General features: G+C 33.2%; 3 protein-coding genes across 4 annotated transcripts; 2 read left to right on the forward strand and 1 right to left on the reverse strand.

Annotated features, from left to right (window-relative positions):
• Positions 1 to 1037: 1037 nt before the first annotated feature.
• LOC106769405 (zinc finger BED domain-containing protein DAYSLEEPER) lies at positions 1038 to 5352 on the forward strand. 2 transcript variants are annotated; one of them, XM_014655013.2, is made up of 5 exons: positions 1038 to 1254; positions 1379 to 1452; positions 1868 to 2089; positions 2955 to 3826; positions 4199 to 5352. In XM_014655013.2, exons 2-5 carry the CDS (start codon positions 1407 to 1409, stop codon positions 5114 to 5116), a joined length of 2058 nt encoding a protein of 685 aa, XP_014510499.1. In that variant the 5' UTR covers positions 1038 to 1254; positions 1379 to 1406; the 3' UTR covers positions 5117 to 5352. The 2 variants fall into 2 exon arrangements, with proteins under 2 accessions (XP_014510499.1, XP_014510498.1); XM_014655012.2 differs by having other exon boundaries at positions 1383 to 1452.
• Positions 5353 to 5919: 567 nt separating this feature from the next.
• Positions 5920 to 10134, reverse strand: LOC106767128 (translation initiation factor eIF-2B subunit delta). The gene is made up of 7 exons (XM_014651961.2): positions 9799 to 10134; positions 9556 to 9684; positions 8665 to 9014; positions 7347 to 8091; positions 7002 to 7098; positions 6861 to 6915; positions 5920 to 6050 (listed from the first exon to the last, which is right to left on the reverse strand). The coding sequence occupies exons 1-7, from the start codon at positions 10004 to 10006 to the stop codon at positions 5991 to 5993; spliced, it is 1644 nt and encodes a 547-aa protein (XP_014507447.1). The 5' UTR covers positions 10007 to 10134; the 3' UTR covers positions 5920 to 5990.
• A 2348-nt stretch (positions 10135 to 12482) lies between these two features.
• On the forward strand, positions 12483 to 13340 carry LOC106767816 (oleosin 1). Its single transcript, XM_014652769.2, has one exon. The coding sequence runs from the start codon at positions 12630 to 12632 to the stop codon at positions 13110 to 13112; it is 483 nt and encodes a 160-aa protein (XP_014508255.1). The 5' UTR covers positions 12483 to 12629; the 3' UTR covers positions 13113 to 13340.
• Positions 13341 to 16003: the final 2663 nt, after the last annotated feature.

A 16003-nucleotide genomic window follows, 5' to 3' on the forward strand; every position in this document is an offset into this window, starting at 1 on the left:
AGATAATTTCTTCTTATTTCAAACAAGCAATTTCCGTACTGAAAATTAAGCATACAATTAGAAACAATTTTAGCATACAAATTAACCATAATCCATTAATATTATTTATTATACTTTCTAAACGTAAACACAAATGTGTGTACATTTTTAAATATCTAGAAATTAAATAATAATTAAAGAAATAAAATTTAAAAAATAAAAGATGTATATAGTTATATATATAACTATAAACAAAATAAATTTTACTTATTAAAATAATAATATAATGTAAATAATTTTTTTATTATGATTAGTTATTTAAATTAAAAAAATGGTTGAAAAAAGAATAAATAATTCTTTTATAATTAGCAATAATTTGAATTAAAAAAATTACTAAAATGATAAATTGAAAAAATAATTTTTTATTATGAATTATTATTTAAATCTAAAATGTAGTAATTAAGAAAAAAAAAACACCAAATAGATGTATCCTCTTTGTATACATACTACTTTATTAAAGTCTTAACAAACTTTTATATGATCATACATTATTAGCATATTCAACAAAAATCGTGATGAATAAATAATTCCAAAATCGTTTATCACAGTCTTCAAATCTTCAAATGCACCACAAAATCTTTGAATCCTTCCTAAGCATTCATCATACATTACCAAATCTTTATATAAAGTATGACATTTTAAATTTTGTTAAAAAAAATTTTGTTTATTTGAAACCAGCATAAAGGATTATAAGTTTTAAAAAAGACATTGATAATTACATTTACAAAAACAAAATAGTTATTTCCAAAATTTGAAATTTGAGGGGTGGATGTAGAAAAATGGCTTAGGGAGAAAAAAGAGGACCCAAACCCAAATTTGAAAAAAAAAAAGGGAGCCGAGTGACTAATGCTAGTGACATTGGGCTTATGTGAAAGCTAGCTGATGGCTCCAAAAGCCAAACTCAACTCCCTTCATTACTATTCCTATTGCTACGTGGTTTTTTATTTTTATTTTTTATTTTCTCATTCTAGTAATAATAAATAAATGAATAAATAATTCCCAAAAATAGTTTTAGGCTTTAGCGAAGCCGTGTTAAAGCTAACAAGTGCAGATCTCATCAACCCTCAGCCACGCCGCTTTCTCTTTCTCTCTCTTCGGCTCCGATCCACTCCACGCCGATCTTCATCAGCTTCAATCATCGCTCTCTCTGATTTCAATTGCAACTCAATTCTCCGCCAAAATTGAATTATGAGTCTCATGAACTCTCCCACACGGGTATGTCCAATTCCCTATTTTCTTTTGACGCCACCACAATACTACTCTCTTAACCATACCAACACTGTCACAGAAATAAATATTATGTATCACATGCTCTTATGCTGTGTTTCTTGCTGATCAGACAGGTGACGGTTGGTGATGCTAATTACATGGACTGGACTGGCGTTAACAACCACTACAGAACTGCTTACAAAGGTATTTCAACAGTTTCTTGCCTATAACCAACTGGGTTGCAAAAAAAAATTAAACTTGTTCATGTAATATTGCTGTTGAAAATGAAGCAAATTTATTGAAGACTGACTGTGTTTGGAGTTCTGGTGTACTACTTGATTGTGTGCTTGTTTTAATAAGGAATCCATCAAGTCATACTTATCAACTATATTTCCAACATAATGTATGATCAATGAAATGAGTAAACAGTTTGATGAAGGTTTGTTCTCTAATTCAACAGTTAACGGTTATGGATGATAAATTTAATGGATTTTGTTGTACTGCATATAAACTGCCTTTTCATTAAATGATGGTATAAAAACAGTATAAAATTAAAGTTGAAAGAAATGGACCTGGTTTGCAGCATTCTATGTGGCTTAGTTGTGTTTTTGTTTTTTAGTGGACGACCAAAAATCCGTTATGGATGTGGCACTCATTTCAAACATGGATCCTGTAAATATTGGGCTGGCTTGTTCAGACAAGCCAGGTCCCGTCACTTCCCTGAAGCCCAGAAAGAAAACAATGACATCAGTGTATTTGAAGTTCTTTGAGACAGCTGTTGATGGCAAGACTCGCAGATGCAAGTTCTGTGGACAGAGCTATTCCATTGCAACCGCTACAGGTTACTTTCTGCATCATTCTATATTACTCATCATATTACCTTGTGTCTTTCTTTTCTAATGGGGTCGTGAATATCTTTTCATCACTTAGGTTTACATATAATAATCAAGCCTAACCTATTCTAAATTTGCCACGAAACCTCAAACAATAATGCACACCGATGGAACTTTGTTATGTAACGATTAATATAAGATTTTGTCATCTCATCAACTAAACCGTTCCCGTCTTCTCTCTTTCATTTTTCTTATTTCAGTTTATGTTTAAAGTTTGATCAAATCCAATTTTAGCACCCAAAATATATGCTGATTTAAACAAAAAAAAAAAAAAACTTCTTCTATCGTTTATAGTGATATGGTGTGTTACGTAAATTTATAATTTTGGTCATCATTTAATGTATAAGGTTGTATGTAGAGTTATTTTATATGCATGAAAGGTTCAAAAACACATCTTTAGAATTTTGCAGACATGTGAAGGGAATTTTCACATATTAAAGCAAGTTTATCGAATTCAGAAGAATAATGTTGATTGGAAATTCAAATGTTGAGTATAAGCCTGAAACAATTCAAAAGCTAAGTATGAGCCTAAAATAACTAAGGTCAAGTTTGAACCTAGAGCCCAGTTCAAATATAAAATAATTAAAAGGCCAAGTTCGAAAATATCTTATAAGTTCGTTCACACTGATGCTAAGAGCTTGGGAGCTTGTTTCGGTGAGAGTTGAAGTCAAAGAGTAATTTATAAAAACTCTCTCCTTAGTTTACTAGGACAGCTTTTTAATACCAACTTTAAGATTGAGCATCAAAATGATCAGTTTCTCAGAATGCAATGACCTTACTTGTATATGTACTAATGTTCCTTTGTTCGTGAAGGCAATCTGGGAAGGCATCTTGCTAATCGCCATCCAGGTTATGACAAGTCAGGTGACGCTGTCAACAATTCAGCTGCAAGGCCTATCACTGTGGTGAAGAAGTCACAGCCTCAAGGAAAAGCAAACCAGGTGGATTATGATCATCTAAATTGGTTGCTCGTTAGGTGGCTTGTTCTAGCTGCTCTCCCACCTTCAATTCTAGAAGAGAAGTGGCTTGTGAATTCCTACAAATTTTTGAATCCTTCCATACAACTCTGGCCAAGTGACAAGTATAGAACTGTACTTGATGAAGTCTTCAGAAGCATGAGGGAAGATGTAAGAGCATTGTTGGAACAGGTTTCTTCAAAGTTGTCCATTACACTTGATTTCTGGACCTCCTTTGAACAGATTTACTATATGAGTGTGACATGTCAATGGATCGACGAAAACTGGTGCTTCCAGAAATTGCTTCTTGATATCTGTCGAATTCCTTATCCATGTGGGAGTACAGAGATATATCGTTCCCTCGTAAAAGTTCTCAAATTTTACAATATTGAAACCAGAATTCTGTCCTGTACCCACGACAATAGTACAAGTGCTATGCATGCTTGCCATACTTTGAAAGAGGACTTAGATGGCCAGAAAATAGGGCCTTTCTGTTATATTCCCTGTGCTGCTCGAACTTTGAATGTGATAATAGATGATGGATTGAGATCTGCAAAACAAGTAATTTCTAAGATACGGGAGTTTGTAATAGAGTTAAATGCCTCACCAGTGATCTCTGAGGATTTTATTCAAATATCCACTGCTTATCAAGAAGGCATCTGGAAATTTCCTCTTGATATTTCAGCGAGGTGGAGTGGAAACTACCAAATGCTTGATCTTGTTCGCAAGGTAGACCATTGTATTTTCACCTGTTTTTAGTTACTGCGCACAAGAATCTAAAGGAAAAGATAATTCTTGCATTTTAGTACCAATGTTGTTCAAGACAACTTATATTTGGAATAACTTTACGTGCATCAAGTGACCCAAATTTGCTCGTCTGCTAACTGTAAGAAATTTTCTGTGTTTGGTGATGAATTCAGCCTGTGTATTGATGTTGATTTTTTCGATTTGTTTACTACAACAATGTAGCTTGTTACGTCACTCGTGTAAATTGAATCATAGGAATTAAGATGTCTTGTGATGTATCTCATGCATGGCCATTTCCATCGAAATCAGAACAATGGAACAAGAGTAAAATAAGGTGTATATTTTGTGGTGCAGGCAGGTAAATCAGTGGATGCTGTTATTCGAAAATACGAAGAAATGCTAGGCAGCAGGATGCTGCTGGGATCTTCTGACAAAAGTGTGGTTAGCATCATGCATCAATATCTTGAACCATTCTACAAAACCACAAACAACATCTGCACAAGTAAGGTGCCAACGGTTGGGCTTGTGCTTTTCTTCATGGATCACATATCAGAGACCATTAATTCCTGCAGAGAATCGCGCCACAGCCCAGACTGGCTAAAAAATGCTGCAGAGGAAATGGCTAAAAAGGCCAGAAACTACATCCACCAGGTTTGCAACATATTCACTTATATGACTGCAATTCTAGATCCTCGAATAAAGGGAGAGCTGATCCCTGATAGTTTAAACTCGGAAACTTTTTTGGACGATGCGAGATCCCATTTTATAAGAAATTATTCTACCAGCCATTTCTCATCCATGAGTTCTGGATACAATGCTCAAGAAATTGAAGAAGGAGGAAGCGTTTCCTTTGCAGAGGAAATTGCACGCAAGAAGCGAAGGACAACCATGAGTTCTGCTACTGATGAGCTTACACAGTACCTTTCAGAGGCTCCAGCTCCAATACCAACAGATGTTCTAGAGTGGTGGAAGGTCAACAGTACACGCTACCCTCGACTATCTGTTATGGCTAGAGATTTCCTGGCTGTGCAGGCAACTTCAGTTGTGCCTGAAGAACTTTTCTGTGGCAAGGGTGATGAAATTGACAAGCAACGAATCTGTATGCCACATGACAGCACACAGGCAATTCTTTGTATCAAGTCATGGATTCAGGTTGGCGTCAAGTTTAAGTTTAAATCCACTGAAATAGATTATGAGCGGTTGATGGAATTGGCAGCAGCAGCTGCTGCAACAGATAATAGTCCTGCAAGTTCTGATAAGAAGCCAAAGTAATGATAGAAGATGGAAACGGCTACAGATTAATTGATTAATTAATCGGGCTTCATTACTGTCACTGTTAGATTATATGTTGACTTTGGGCCGTCGCCACTTCAACTTAGAAGGGTTAAGTGGTGGGTGTTTTGTTCTTAAAGTACTTCTCGTTGTATCATATTAATATATAATTATGATGTACAGTTCTGAAAATTACTAACCCAGAGAAAAATCAAATATGCATCAAGTAATGGACTCCCCGCTTTGTGCCAATTTTTGTGTCCTCACTTCACACAGAAAACGTATGCTTGAGCTGACACCATTGAGACCGAGGCTACATATCAAACACTTACAGGAAGACTTCAAAAATATTTAAAAAATAGGGTCCCTTAATAATTCTGTTGTTTGGATCTAGCTAGAACCATGACTGAAAAGACAATATATATTTTACACGGGGAAAATGACAGTTAAATCAGTAAGAAAAGCAAAATATTATGTAAGTGACATTTCATTATTATAATAATATCCCAGGAGTCATATGTCCGTCGTCTTCAGACTTGACGTTGTGATACATTATCTCAGCTTCGGCATGCTGCCGAGTGCTGATAAAAATAAACATAGGAAACTAACTAATGGGTTGTACAAATATGACTCAATAGTACAAGATGATGCACGATGGCCTCAACTGAGATCCTGTTATTTCTTCGACACATCAATATCAATTATTACAACGCAGAGTATAAATAATTATATAATTGAAAATAAGTGCACCTCCGAAATTGCTGATGCTGGGGAATTGAAAGCCTAAACAATTTACTAAAATTAGATATAAAAAATTTCCATTAATCTAAATCGATTGCAAGGCTGTTAACACCAGTTTCTGACTTTTCCATATCTACATCAACAAATGCTGTCGATATTCACGAACTATTACAGGCACGCTTGTAGGAGGAAGCTGTGACAGAAACGAGAGTAAATGGGTAAATGGAAGTTTTGGAAACTGGTAAGCTTCAAAGGAAAATAAAAGATACCAAGTATCATGTGTATCATCGTATGAATATTCTAAAATATTTGAAATTAAAAAAAAAAGTAATGTATGATTAATTCAAATAAATAAAATATAAGCAACTTAAATTGGGTGGGGGGATCATATCCGGGACCAGTAGCTGAGGTTGAAACAAAAAAAGAAAAAACTTTAATGCAGAATTTAAGAGAAAAAAATAGTTAATTCTAAAATTAGAAGGAAAAAATTGAAATCAATTAACTTTTTGGTAACAAGAAATTAATAACTTGAGGAATTTTAAAAATATAAAAAGTAATAAATATAATAGCAAAGCCATCGTGAAAAAAAGAAAGGGTGAGCATGACAACTCATTTTAAAAACGAGAACTCAAATTTATGATGTAAGAGGTTCAGGTGAAAAGAAGCATAGTAGAGGTGTCTTGAAGTGTATGTAAGGAAGAAAACTACATTTGTTTCAAAAACACCAGCATGGCTCTATTCCCCTTTCAACCCGTTCTTGCAAACGAAAAAGATAACAGAATTTAAGTTCACAAAGTATAGAGACCAAAGATCAATCAAAAGTAAACAAAATTCTAAAAGTTTTGCCAACAAGTACTCAGAATTCTAAAAATCGATTGATTTAAAAATGTGTATGAAGCAGTCAACAAAGTATGCAAATAGATTTGGAAAGCTAAATATAATGTACCAGGTGACGACTGATGGACCCAGTCTCACCCTATACTAGCATCAAGAATTAACTTACCATGCCATAATCTGTTACAATGACAGACACATAATCTGAAGGAGTAGCATCATACCTGTCAGGAAAAATAAATCAGTGGTAATCTTTCGATTTTTTCTTGGGGAATTGGGTGTTCATACAAAGAAAATATCTTAAGCTTACATCAAATTCAAAAGCCTCAAATTGTCTTCACTGGCCCAATTATCCAGATAATTGACACCCATTCGTCCAGGAACCCTGGCAATAGCATCTGGGTCACCTGCAAGCAATTGAAGTTTATCAACAGACAACTTCCAACTCCTTTACCAAAATATGAGAGCATGTATAAAGCCGACGATTAAAAGTGCTTAAATTGAATTGAATTGAGATGAAGATGCCCCCATTTTTTTTTTTTTTTTGCATTGCAAAAGAAAAAGTCCATCCTAATCCCCCTTCTTGAAACATAAAGACAGTTTATACCAAAGGCAAAATACAACATATTTTACAAGCTGTTACAACAAAATATACCTAGTTCGTTAGAACATATTGAATCCAGTAGCACCCTTTCATGAAATTTATATGCTTCACAACAGATCAATACAGGAACACGAAATGCATGAGCCACCATTGCAACACAAGAAGTCCCAACCCTTGAATATACAGTTCCATTAGACAAAACTGCAGAAGCTCCCAGAAGAACTCGTGTGACCTCATGCATGATATAAGAAACAGCATTTATATGAGTATATGTGCAACTTAGACCCTTAGCCACTAGCCTACGAAGCAAGGCCCGACCTTCTAGCCTTGGCTGGGAATCGACCACGACAACACGAAACTTTTTACCCAGTTCATGGGCATATAAAAGAATCATCTCAACAACACATGACAATCCATATGTGAGAAGCACATCCCCATCCTTAATCTTTGTAAAAGCATGTCGGACAATCACCTTATCAGCAAGAACTATTTTTTCATTTATAAACCGGTCAATATCTGAACACAGAGTTGTTTTTGCCTCAAACTCAGAATAATTTAAAGACAGGTTAACAATACGACTCTTTACAAACCTAATTGCATTTCCCATGCTCATTGAAAGTGGTCTGCATTCAGCAAAGAATGAAACAGAACTGTTGATTTTTGCTGTTAAATTCCTAACAAGGGCCTTTTCATGATCTGTGCAGTAATCTCTAATGGCATCTTGAAGTGCTCTTAGCATTGCTATACAACGAGCATTACCCCCTGATATTTCTCCTGCTGAATAACGAAGACCTACCTGAAAATTAAACAAGACAAAAATGAGCACCATGTTTGAATTGCTATTTATGTTTTGACTTTACTTTCATACATACAAAAAACTCATTTAAATTGAAGAACTACCTATGCTGTTCAAAGCTCCATAAGCAATTTCATGTCAAATCTGACTCATACATACTAACCAGTCATGACAGTATACAAACCACTGGCTACAGAATCTCAAAAAAAAAAATTAAATGGTTTGAATGAGCATTTTGATGAGAACTCTCATCCAAAGGAAGAAGGGTAAATGCCCAACACACTGGGTATATTTACATTGGTTAACATAATTTGAAGCATGCAAACAAAGGACATACAGTTTGAGTTAAATACTCGATAGCATCAAGGTCTTAAAAAATAAACCACAAGGCATTAAAAGTAGTGAGATTCAATATGAAATGAGAATAATTAAGAGACAAGTGGACAACAGAGCAAATATATACAGCCATAAATAATTAACTATCATGAATAAACAGTTGTCAGCATTTATTTTTTAGATCACAATGTCCTGGTCTACAAGTAGACCTCATGTGAATTAATTCCAAAAGAGTACCTCAAAAACAGAAGGTTGCACTAAATCAAGGTGGAAAAACTTTGATTCAAGATTAGAAAGCTTGGTCCCATGTTCATATTGAGGCAAATGCTGAAATAATTCAACTCCGGTTCTAGATTTAGTTGGATTGACTACTGCACGCCTTCTAGCCTTTTCCATTCGGCTTTCATCATCAAATTGCAATCGTTGATGAGGAGCATCCTTTTTCCTGTCTTTATCTATAGGACGATCTCCTGCTTTTTTATCAGCAGCCACTGGAGAAGAAGGACCAACTTTCTTTTGTGAAGACTGCTTTGTACTTTTACCCAAGGCAGCTCTACCAGTCCCAGCAACAGCCTTACTTCCCTCAACTGTAAGAAAAATGACCAAAAGCTAAGCACAGGTACACAGACTATATAAAAGGATGCAAAGTAATTAAAGCTCCTGAGTACTGCAACTGCACTATATAAGGCAGAATTCCATATCTCTCTTTCATGGCCAAGGCCAAACAAAGGACATGATGCAAACTTAACACAAATTTATAGAATTTCATCAAATACTATCAGAAAACAAAGTAAAAGAGATAAAAAAAAAATGCGACACCCTCAAATATGAGCAACCAAAAATAGAAACCACACTACCACGAACTAAAATTACATGAGTTTCATTGTAACAGGATTCATAATCCAACATCACTCTAAAATTCCAGTAAGAAAACAAGAATAATTCAATCTAATATGTTAAAATTTATAGTTTAGACAAAAATGTATGCAGAGAAGTAATCAATCAACAAATACCATCTGAACTTTAAACTAACGGCCATGATTTAATCAATTATACTCATAATTTTAGTCATGATCAAAGTACAAGGGAGAGAACAAATTGTAATTAACACAGAAAACCGTAATCGACCTTTAGAAGAAGCAGCTTTAGCAGCTCTCTGTGCTTCTTGCAAGGCTCGCCTCTCTGCTTTGGTAGTTTTTTCTTTCAGCGGCTTTGAACTTGATTTTATAACTTCTATCTCTTCATCTTCCCTCTTTTCTAATACATGAAAGAAAAAAACACGTCAATAATCAATAATTAGAGTATAATTCATGAATCATGCATGCACAACAACAGTAACATTGAACAAATAAATGAGAATTTCATGTGTACCAATGCCAGTTTCAAGGTTTCGGTTTTCCGAGGGATCATAGCTCCGAGATGTCACTTGGCCATGGACGGAATTCTGCATCTCCGGAACGGAAAGATGACTTGGCGGCAGTATCTTGTGGGAATCGGTGGTGGAGGATTCGGGAACAAAGAAACCAACTTGACGAATTTTGGGATCCCCAAGGCTATGAGAGACACGAGTTGAATCCATGTGAGGATGAAAGAGGCAATGTATGTTTCAGTTAACTGAAGATTTGGAGTTTGTTATAGAAAAGGGAAATTAGGGTTTGTGTTCATTTGAAATTGAAGGATTTTTTTCCTCAAAAGTTGCGTTGTCATTACGTTCTGGCCGTTATTTCATTGCCCGGGAGGCGGGAATCCAATTTTTATTTATTAACTACTTAATTTATTAATTATTATTATTATTATTATTATTATTATTATTATTATTATTATTACATCTATCCGTATCTTTAAATATTTATTATATATTATAGTATGAGTAACATGCGTATCCGTTTTTTAAATAGTTACAATACATTATATTATAGAGTAATGATATTTATAATTTATAATTCTTTATTTTGTTTTTGTCTTTTATATTTTTTATATTTTAATTGGATTCTTTTAAAAAGTTAAAACAATTAGTTTTTTTCTGTTAAATTGGCTAACTAGTGTTAAAAATACATTAATGTAACATATGTAACTTTTTTAAATAACGTGACACGATAAAAAGATAAGTGATGTAGAATTTTGTTTATTTTTAATAGAAATTTAGACCTTCATCTTGATTTATTGTTTTTTTTTAAGTTCTTCGTATTTTTACAAAAACTATTTTGAAAGAATATCATTGTTTGCAAATAGCTAGACTATTACATTCCCTCATCATTAATAATGACAAAGTTGTTTGTGGTTAGACGATTTGAATTAAGGATGATAAAAAAATTCGAATACATTAAAATTCGCGATAAATAATTAGTATTCACGTATATTTATAATATATGTGGATTGAGAGTAAAATTGAATTGAGACAAAAGAAATAAGATGAAACTAAAAAAAATATTTTTGAGATTATTAAACCTTATATTATATTATTAGTAACATGGTCTGTGTAAATTTATTTTTTAAATATTTATAATATACTATATTATAAATTGATAATATTTATAATTTTATAATAATATATAATTCAGACAAAATTTAAACAAATATAAGTAAAAAGATAATAAATATTAAAAATACAAATGTTCCTAATTTATAATTAAAATATTGTAAATATTTTAAAATAGATACATATTAAAAATTAAATATAATATAAATATTAAGAATTATATATGATTATAAGATATAACATCTGATTTTTAATAATTTTAACACTACAATGGAAGGCATACATATTTAATAAGCAAAAAAGTTAACTTAACATAAAGCATATAAAATATCGTTACTTATCCTATCATAATCATAATACCAAACTTCATATATATAACAATATTATAATATTAAGGGTTTCTATACAGAGACTAAATGTTTATCTAAACACATAAATTACTTATATTGTCTATACATATCGTCATCTTTTATCTGCTCAAAAAAATATCCTCACCTCCTCAGACCATCTAGGAGATTATTAGAGAGAAAAAAATCAGATACAAACAAGAGAATAAACTAATTCACTAAGAACATAAATATAACAAAAACATAAATATCACTATCCAGATAAATATGTTGATGTCAGCAAGTTTTGTATTTACAATGGTAAAATAATTTGTCGGCCCAACTATCATACAATGTCAATCACTTATGACAAAGAAATCAGACCATAAATTAAAACCTTCTTTCACTCCTCACAATAATAAGAAAGAAAATAATAAATTAAATTTTACTTTTAAATTATTTTTATAACGTTAAATGTAAAGATTAATAACTAATTGAATGTTAAGAATAAGATTTCAATATTGAAAATAGTGAAAAATATCTACATGAAATAAAAACAAATAGAATAAGACAGTAAATTATTAAAACACATTGTTAGAAATTATTGATCACTTTACTTTCACATTTTCTTATTCATTGGATCTGGTTCCCGTAAATTGAGCAGTTCAATCAGGGTAAAGTAAATAAAATTCATCTATGAAAAAAAAAATTAATCAAATGTTGATGTTACCATTCATGTCCAACAAATGAGGTTTGTGTTAGGATATTAACCATTTTCTCATTAACCAAGGTTACTTACTTATTGTAATGTTCACTTTGAGGGGATAGATTGCTATTTATTGACAAGATGAATTTCCATCTATGCATGTGTAAGAAAATGTCTACAGTTACAGTAGGGAGGGAAAGATTTGCTACGGTTCATGAGACCCACAGAAATTGTTATGTTGTGGGCTTTCAAAAGACCCGAGTTTTTGGGTTTTTCTATGGTAAAATCTGTTTCCTTTTCAAATATATTTCTTTAAAAGAAATCTGTCACAAATTTAATATTAACTGGAACACTTTATAATTTTGATTAACAGAACATTTTATAATTTTGACTAATCCTATGTAATTAAAAAATTTAAATAATCTCTCATTAATCATATATATGTTTACAAATATGTAACCCAAAAATTTAAAATGAATAATATTGTAGTATTAGAAAGAGAAGATTGTTATTGGAGAAAAAGTAGAAAAGAAAAAGTCTGAATGTGATGCAATGATCCAACACGTATCCTCTTGCATGTCACCATAATAGCCCTTCTCAATCTCACACCACACCTCTCCTTCATTACCTCTCTTTTCCCTCAATCACTCTCTCTCACACACACACACACACAACGTTCAAACCTTCAGGCATGGCGGACCAATATCCAAGCCCGGCCCAAGCCCAGGCCCAGAGACCCTCCCTCTCTGCCGCGTTCCTCCAAAAGCTCCAAGACCGGGGCCCCAACTCTGCCCACCTGGGCGGCATCTTCACCCTTCTCATAACCGCCTCCGTCTTTCTCCTCCTGGCGGGGCTCACCCTCACAGGCGCCATTCTCGGTCTCATCTTTTTCACGCCTCTGATCATCGTATCAAGCCCCGTCTGGGTTCCAGCCACCATCATCTTGTTCGTCATTACCGCGGGCTTCTTCTCCGTCTGTGGATTCGCGGTTGCCCTTGTCGCCGCCTTGTCCTGGACGTACCGCTACTTCAGAGGCCTCCACCCACCCGGTTCCGACCGGGTCGACTACGCCCGGAGCCGCATATACGACACCGCCAGCCACGTCAAAGACTACGCCAGAGAATACGGTGGCTATTTGCAGAGCAAGGTGAAGGATGCAGCGCCCGGCGCCTGAGGGACCCACCCGATTACCATTTGGTGTGTAACTGTGTAACTCGATTATCTTAAACTTTGTTATTCTTATGATGCTGTTTGTGATATGCTTAATTATTCCCTCCACGTGTATCTTTAGCTTCGTCTGAGTCAGAATCACCCGCCACGTGTCTGTTTCGTCTCTCTCTGTCGGTTTTCTCAATGCAGAATGTAATTGTTAGTTATATAAATTTGGTCTAATTTTCTTTTTTTTTTCTCTCATGAAAACCATAAAAAGGGAAATAAAGAGATGCAGAAATGAAATGGAAGAAATGTGTGTGATGACAAGTTTATTTTCCATGGTTAGGATAAAACGCATTATTTCGATGGAATTTGCAATTAGTTAGCTCGAGATTAATTATTATTCAATACAAACATGAGAAATGTAAAGAGAAAGAAAGAAAATGAAAAATATTATTTAAAAATATCGATATGTTGAGCAAGTTTACCTAAATTTTCTCATTCCGAAATGTCAGAAAAAATATATTGTTTAAACTTGTTCTAATGTTCTTAACCACCACAAACAAACACATATAGATAAAAGATTAGGTTAGACTTAACATAAATAAATATAGTATAAAAGCTAAATGTCTAGTTTGATTATTAGTTAAGGCTTTTTCCTTTTTATCTGATATGGACTTTAAAAAATCTGACGACTTATAATAATTTATGTAGAAAACTTATACACCAACTAATTTATAGAATAATAATTATGTTCTATAAAAATAATATATTATGATACAAATATTTCATTAGATCATATGTATTATAATTTATGCCTAAAATCAATATATTAAAACTAAAAAGGATTCCTTGATATAATTTAAATTTTAAAAGTAGATTCGTTTAAGAAAGGTTTTTTTACTTCCTGCACCTCCATACCCCCACAATTTTTTCGTGTACCACCAAAGTTTTCAAAATAACCCTTTTATCTTCTATGAAATTAACTTTCCAATTATATCATATATTTCTAACATAATTTATATGTTTCCGAAACTTTCTAAAATAATTTTTTCGAAAATTTTAAAATAATTTTTTCCCACCAGAGCGTTCTGAAGTATGACTTAATTTCAAAAATAAACTTTTTTTTGTGAATGTATACAATATCTTTCGAAACGAGTATTCTAAAATATCCCAGTGGTGTAATGATGAAGGGTGTTACAGATTTTTTTTTTCTGTTATTGTGGGCTGGTAGAAACAATTAATTAACTAAACATTGGGTCAGACTAGATAAGCACGAGGTGTTGCTTCCTCCACCATCACCCCCTTCTTCCACCACCTCCTCGTTTCTCTTTTATTCCTCCTTCTACTTTTTTATTCCTGATTTATCCTCTTTTACTTTTAACATTAATAATTTTGAATTTTTACTTACTCCAATCTCTTACATAAATACATGGTAGCGGCACAAAAGTTCTTCTTCCTCTATAATATTTCACTTCGTATTGTTTCATTGTATTCTTCTTTCTTTTTAAAGGTTATAATTCTTCCTCCTCTCTTTTTTTATTGTGATGTGAGAGTGAGAGGTTGCAAGTGATGGTGGAAGGAATTGTTCTATAAGAATGTCAGTGGTCAGTATCGGTTGTGCTTGAAGGTGCAGTGGTAAAAGGGATGAAGATGCACTGCATTTGTGTTTGAGATACATAATCAACTCTAAATTAAATTCTAAAATAACGTGTAAACTCTTAAACGGATCCGTTAAAGGATATGAACATCCGTTTTTAAACGGATGCCAAAGAGATAAAATGGATGTCAATTTTACTTGGTTTCTCACTCTTCTCCTTTATCTTCTTTCTAGGGAAAGGTGAAACAAGACACTCCATTAGAATGTGTTCACTTGGGATGATAGGAGGAGTGATTGAGTGGATTTGAGGGGATTTAAGGGTAATTTTTTTGTTGTTTATTTGAGTGAATTTGGAGGTAAACGAGAGTATATTTTGAAGTAAAGTTTGTGAGAATTGGTGTATGATTTAGTTTATATGACAGATTAAAAAAATTTACTTCAAAATATACTCTCGTTTACCTCCAAATTCACTCAAATAAACAAAAAAAAAAAAAAATTATCCTCAAATTCATTCAATCACTCTCTCCCAATCACTCCCAAGTGAACACACTCTTAGGGTTCTTTTGTTTGTATCAATTCTTGGGAATTTAAAATACAAGGAAAGATCTACAACAGAAAACAAATTTTTAATTGGAAAAAGTGTTAATAACTTTTTGATAACGCATATGTAACAGTTTATGATTGGTCCGTTTTAAATATTTTTTTAAACGTAAATTCAAAGAGACCAATAAATTAATGACACGTGTCCCATTGTAAAAAAAGTTGTCAAAAAGTGTTATGAAAATATCATCATCCCCTTTAATTCTATAGTATTCTTTTTATAATCAAGTAAAAAAGAAATTAATGAGACCAAACTCATGCTCCATTGACTGTTTGAGAGTCGACTCAAAATATCTTTATTTAATCTTCTCATTAAGAAAAAAAATAAATTGTTTTAATTATAAATGAGGTGTATCGGTAAAAATAAAATATTCCAATAAGATATAATACTGTAACCTACTTTAGTTAAAGTTAGGATTTAACACTAGTGCAAAAACGCTGTTTAACATCGGTTAATTTGAGCTTTTAACGTCATTTTCACATCCGACGTCTAAACGGGTGACGTCTATGGGACGTCGAAATTCCTCGTAACTGACGTCCAACTCAACGTCGGTTACAGATATCCACCGACGTCTCTATAGACGTCTGCTTAAACACACACCGACGTCTAATTACTCTGTATAGACGTCCTCCTATGATTAAACCGACGTCAACATGAATATATGAAGAGGTTTAAAATGACACTAACCGACGACTATGTTGTTATAGACGTC

Source organism: Vigna radiata, chromosome 7 (assembly GCF_000741045.1).
Source record: "Vigna radiata var. radiata cultivar VC1973A chromosome 7, Vradiata_ver6, whole genome shotgun sequence".
Lineage (NCBI taxonomy): Eukaryota > Viridiplantae > Streptophyta > Magnoliopsida > Fabales > Fabaceae > Vigna > Vigna radiata.

Bases quoted from the DNA above. Each gene is read 5' to 3' on its own strand.
- LOC106767816 (XM_014652769.2), top strand. From the start codon at position 12,630: ATGGCGGACCAATATCCAAGCCCGGCCCAAGCCCAGGCCCAGAGACCC.
- LOC106767128 (XM_014651961.2), bottom strand. From the start codon at position 10,006: ATGGATTCAACTCGTGTCTCTCATAGCCTTGGGGATCCCAAAATTCGT. The intron at 8,092-8,664 runs GTACTCTTTTGG...TTTAATTTTCAG, and splicing joins TGCAACCTTCTGTTTTTGAG to GTAGGTCTTCGTTATTCAGC. The intron at 6,916-7,001 runs GTAAGCTTAAGA...TTTTCCTGACAG, and splicing joins TTGAGGCTTTTGAATTTGAT to GTATGATGCTACTCCTTCAG.
- LOC106769405 (XM_014655012.2), top strand. From the start codon at position 1,228: ATGAGTCTCATGAACTCTCCCACACGG. The intron at 1,255-1,382 runs GTATGTCCAATT...CTGATCAGACAG, and splicing joins TCATGAACTCTCCCACACGG to GTGACGGTTGGTGATGCTAA. The intron at 1,453-1,867 runs GTATTTCAACAG...TTTGTTTTTTAG, and splicing joins CTACAGAACTGCTTACAAAG to TGGACGACCAAAAATCCGTT.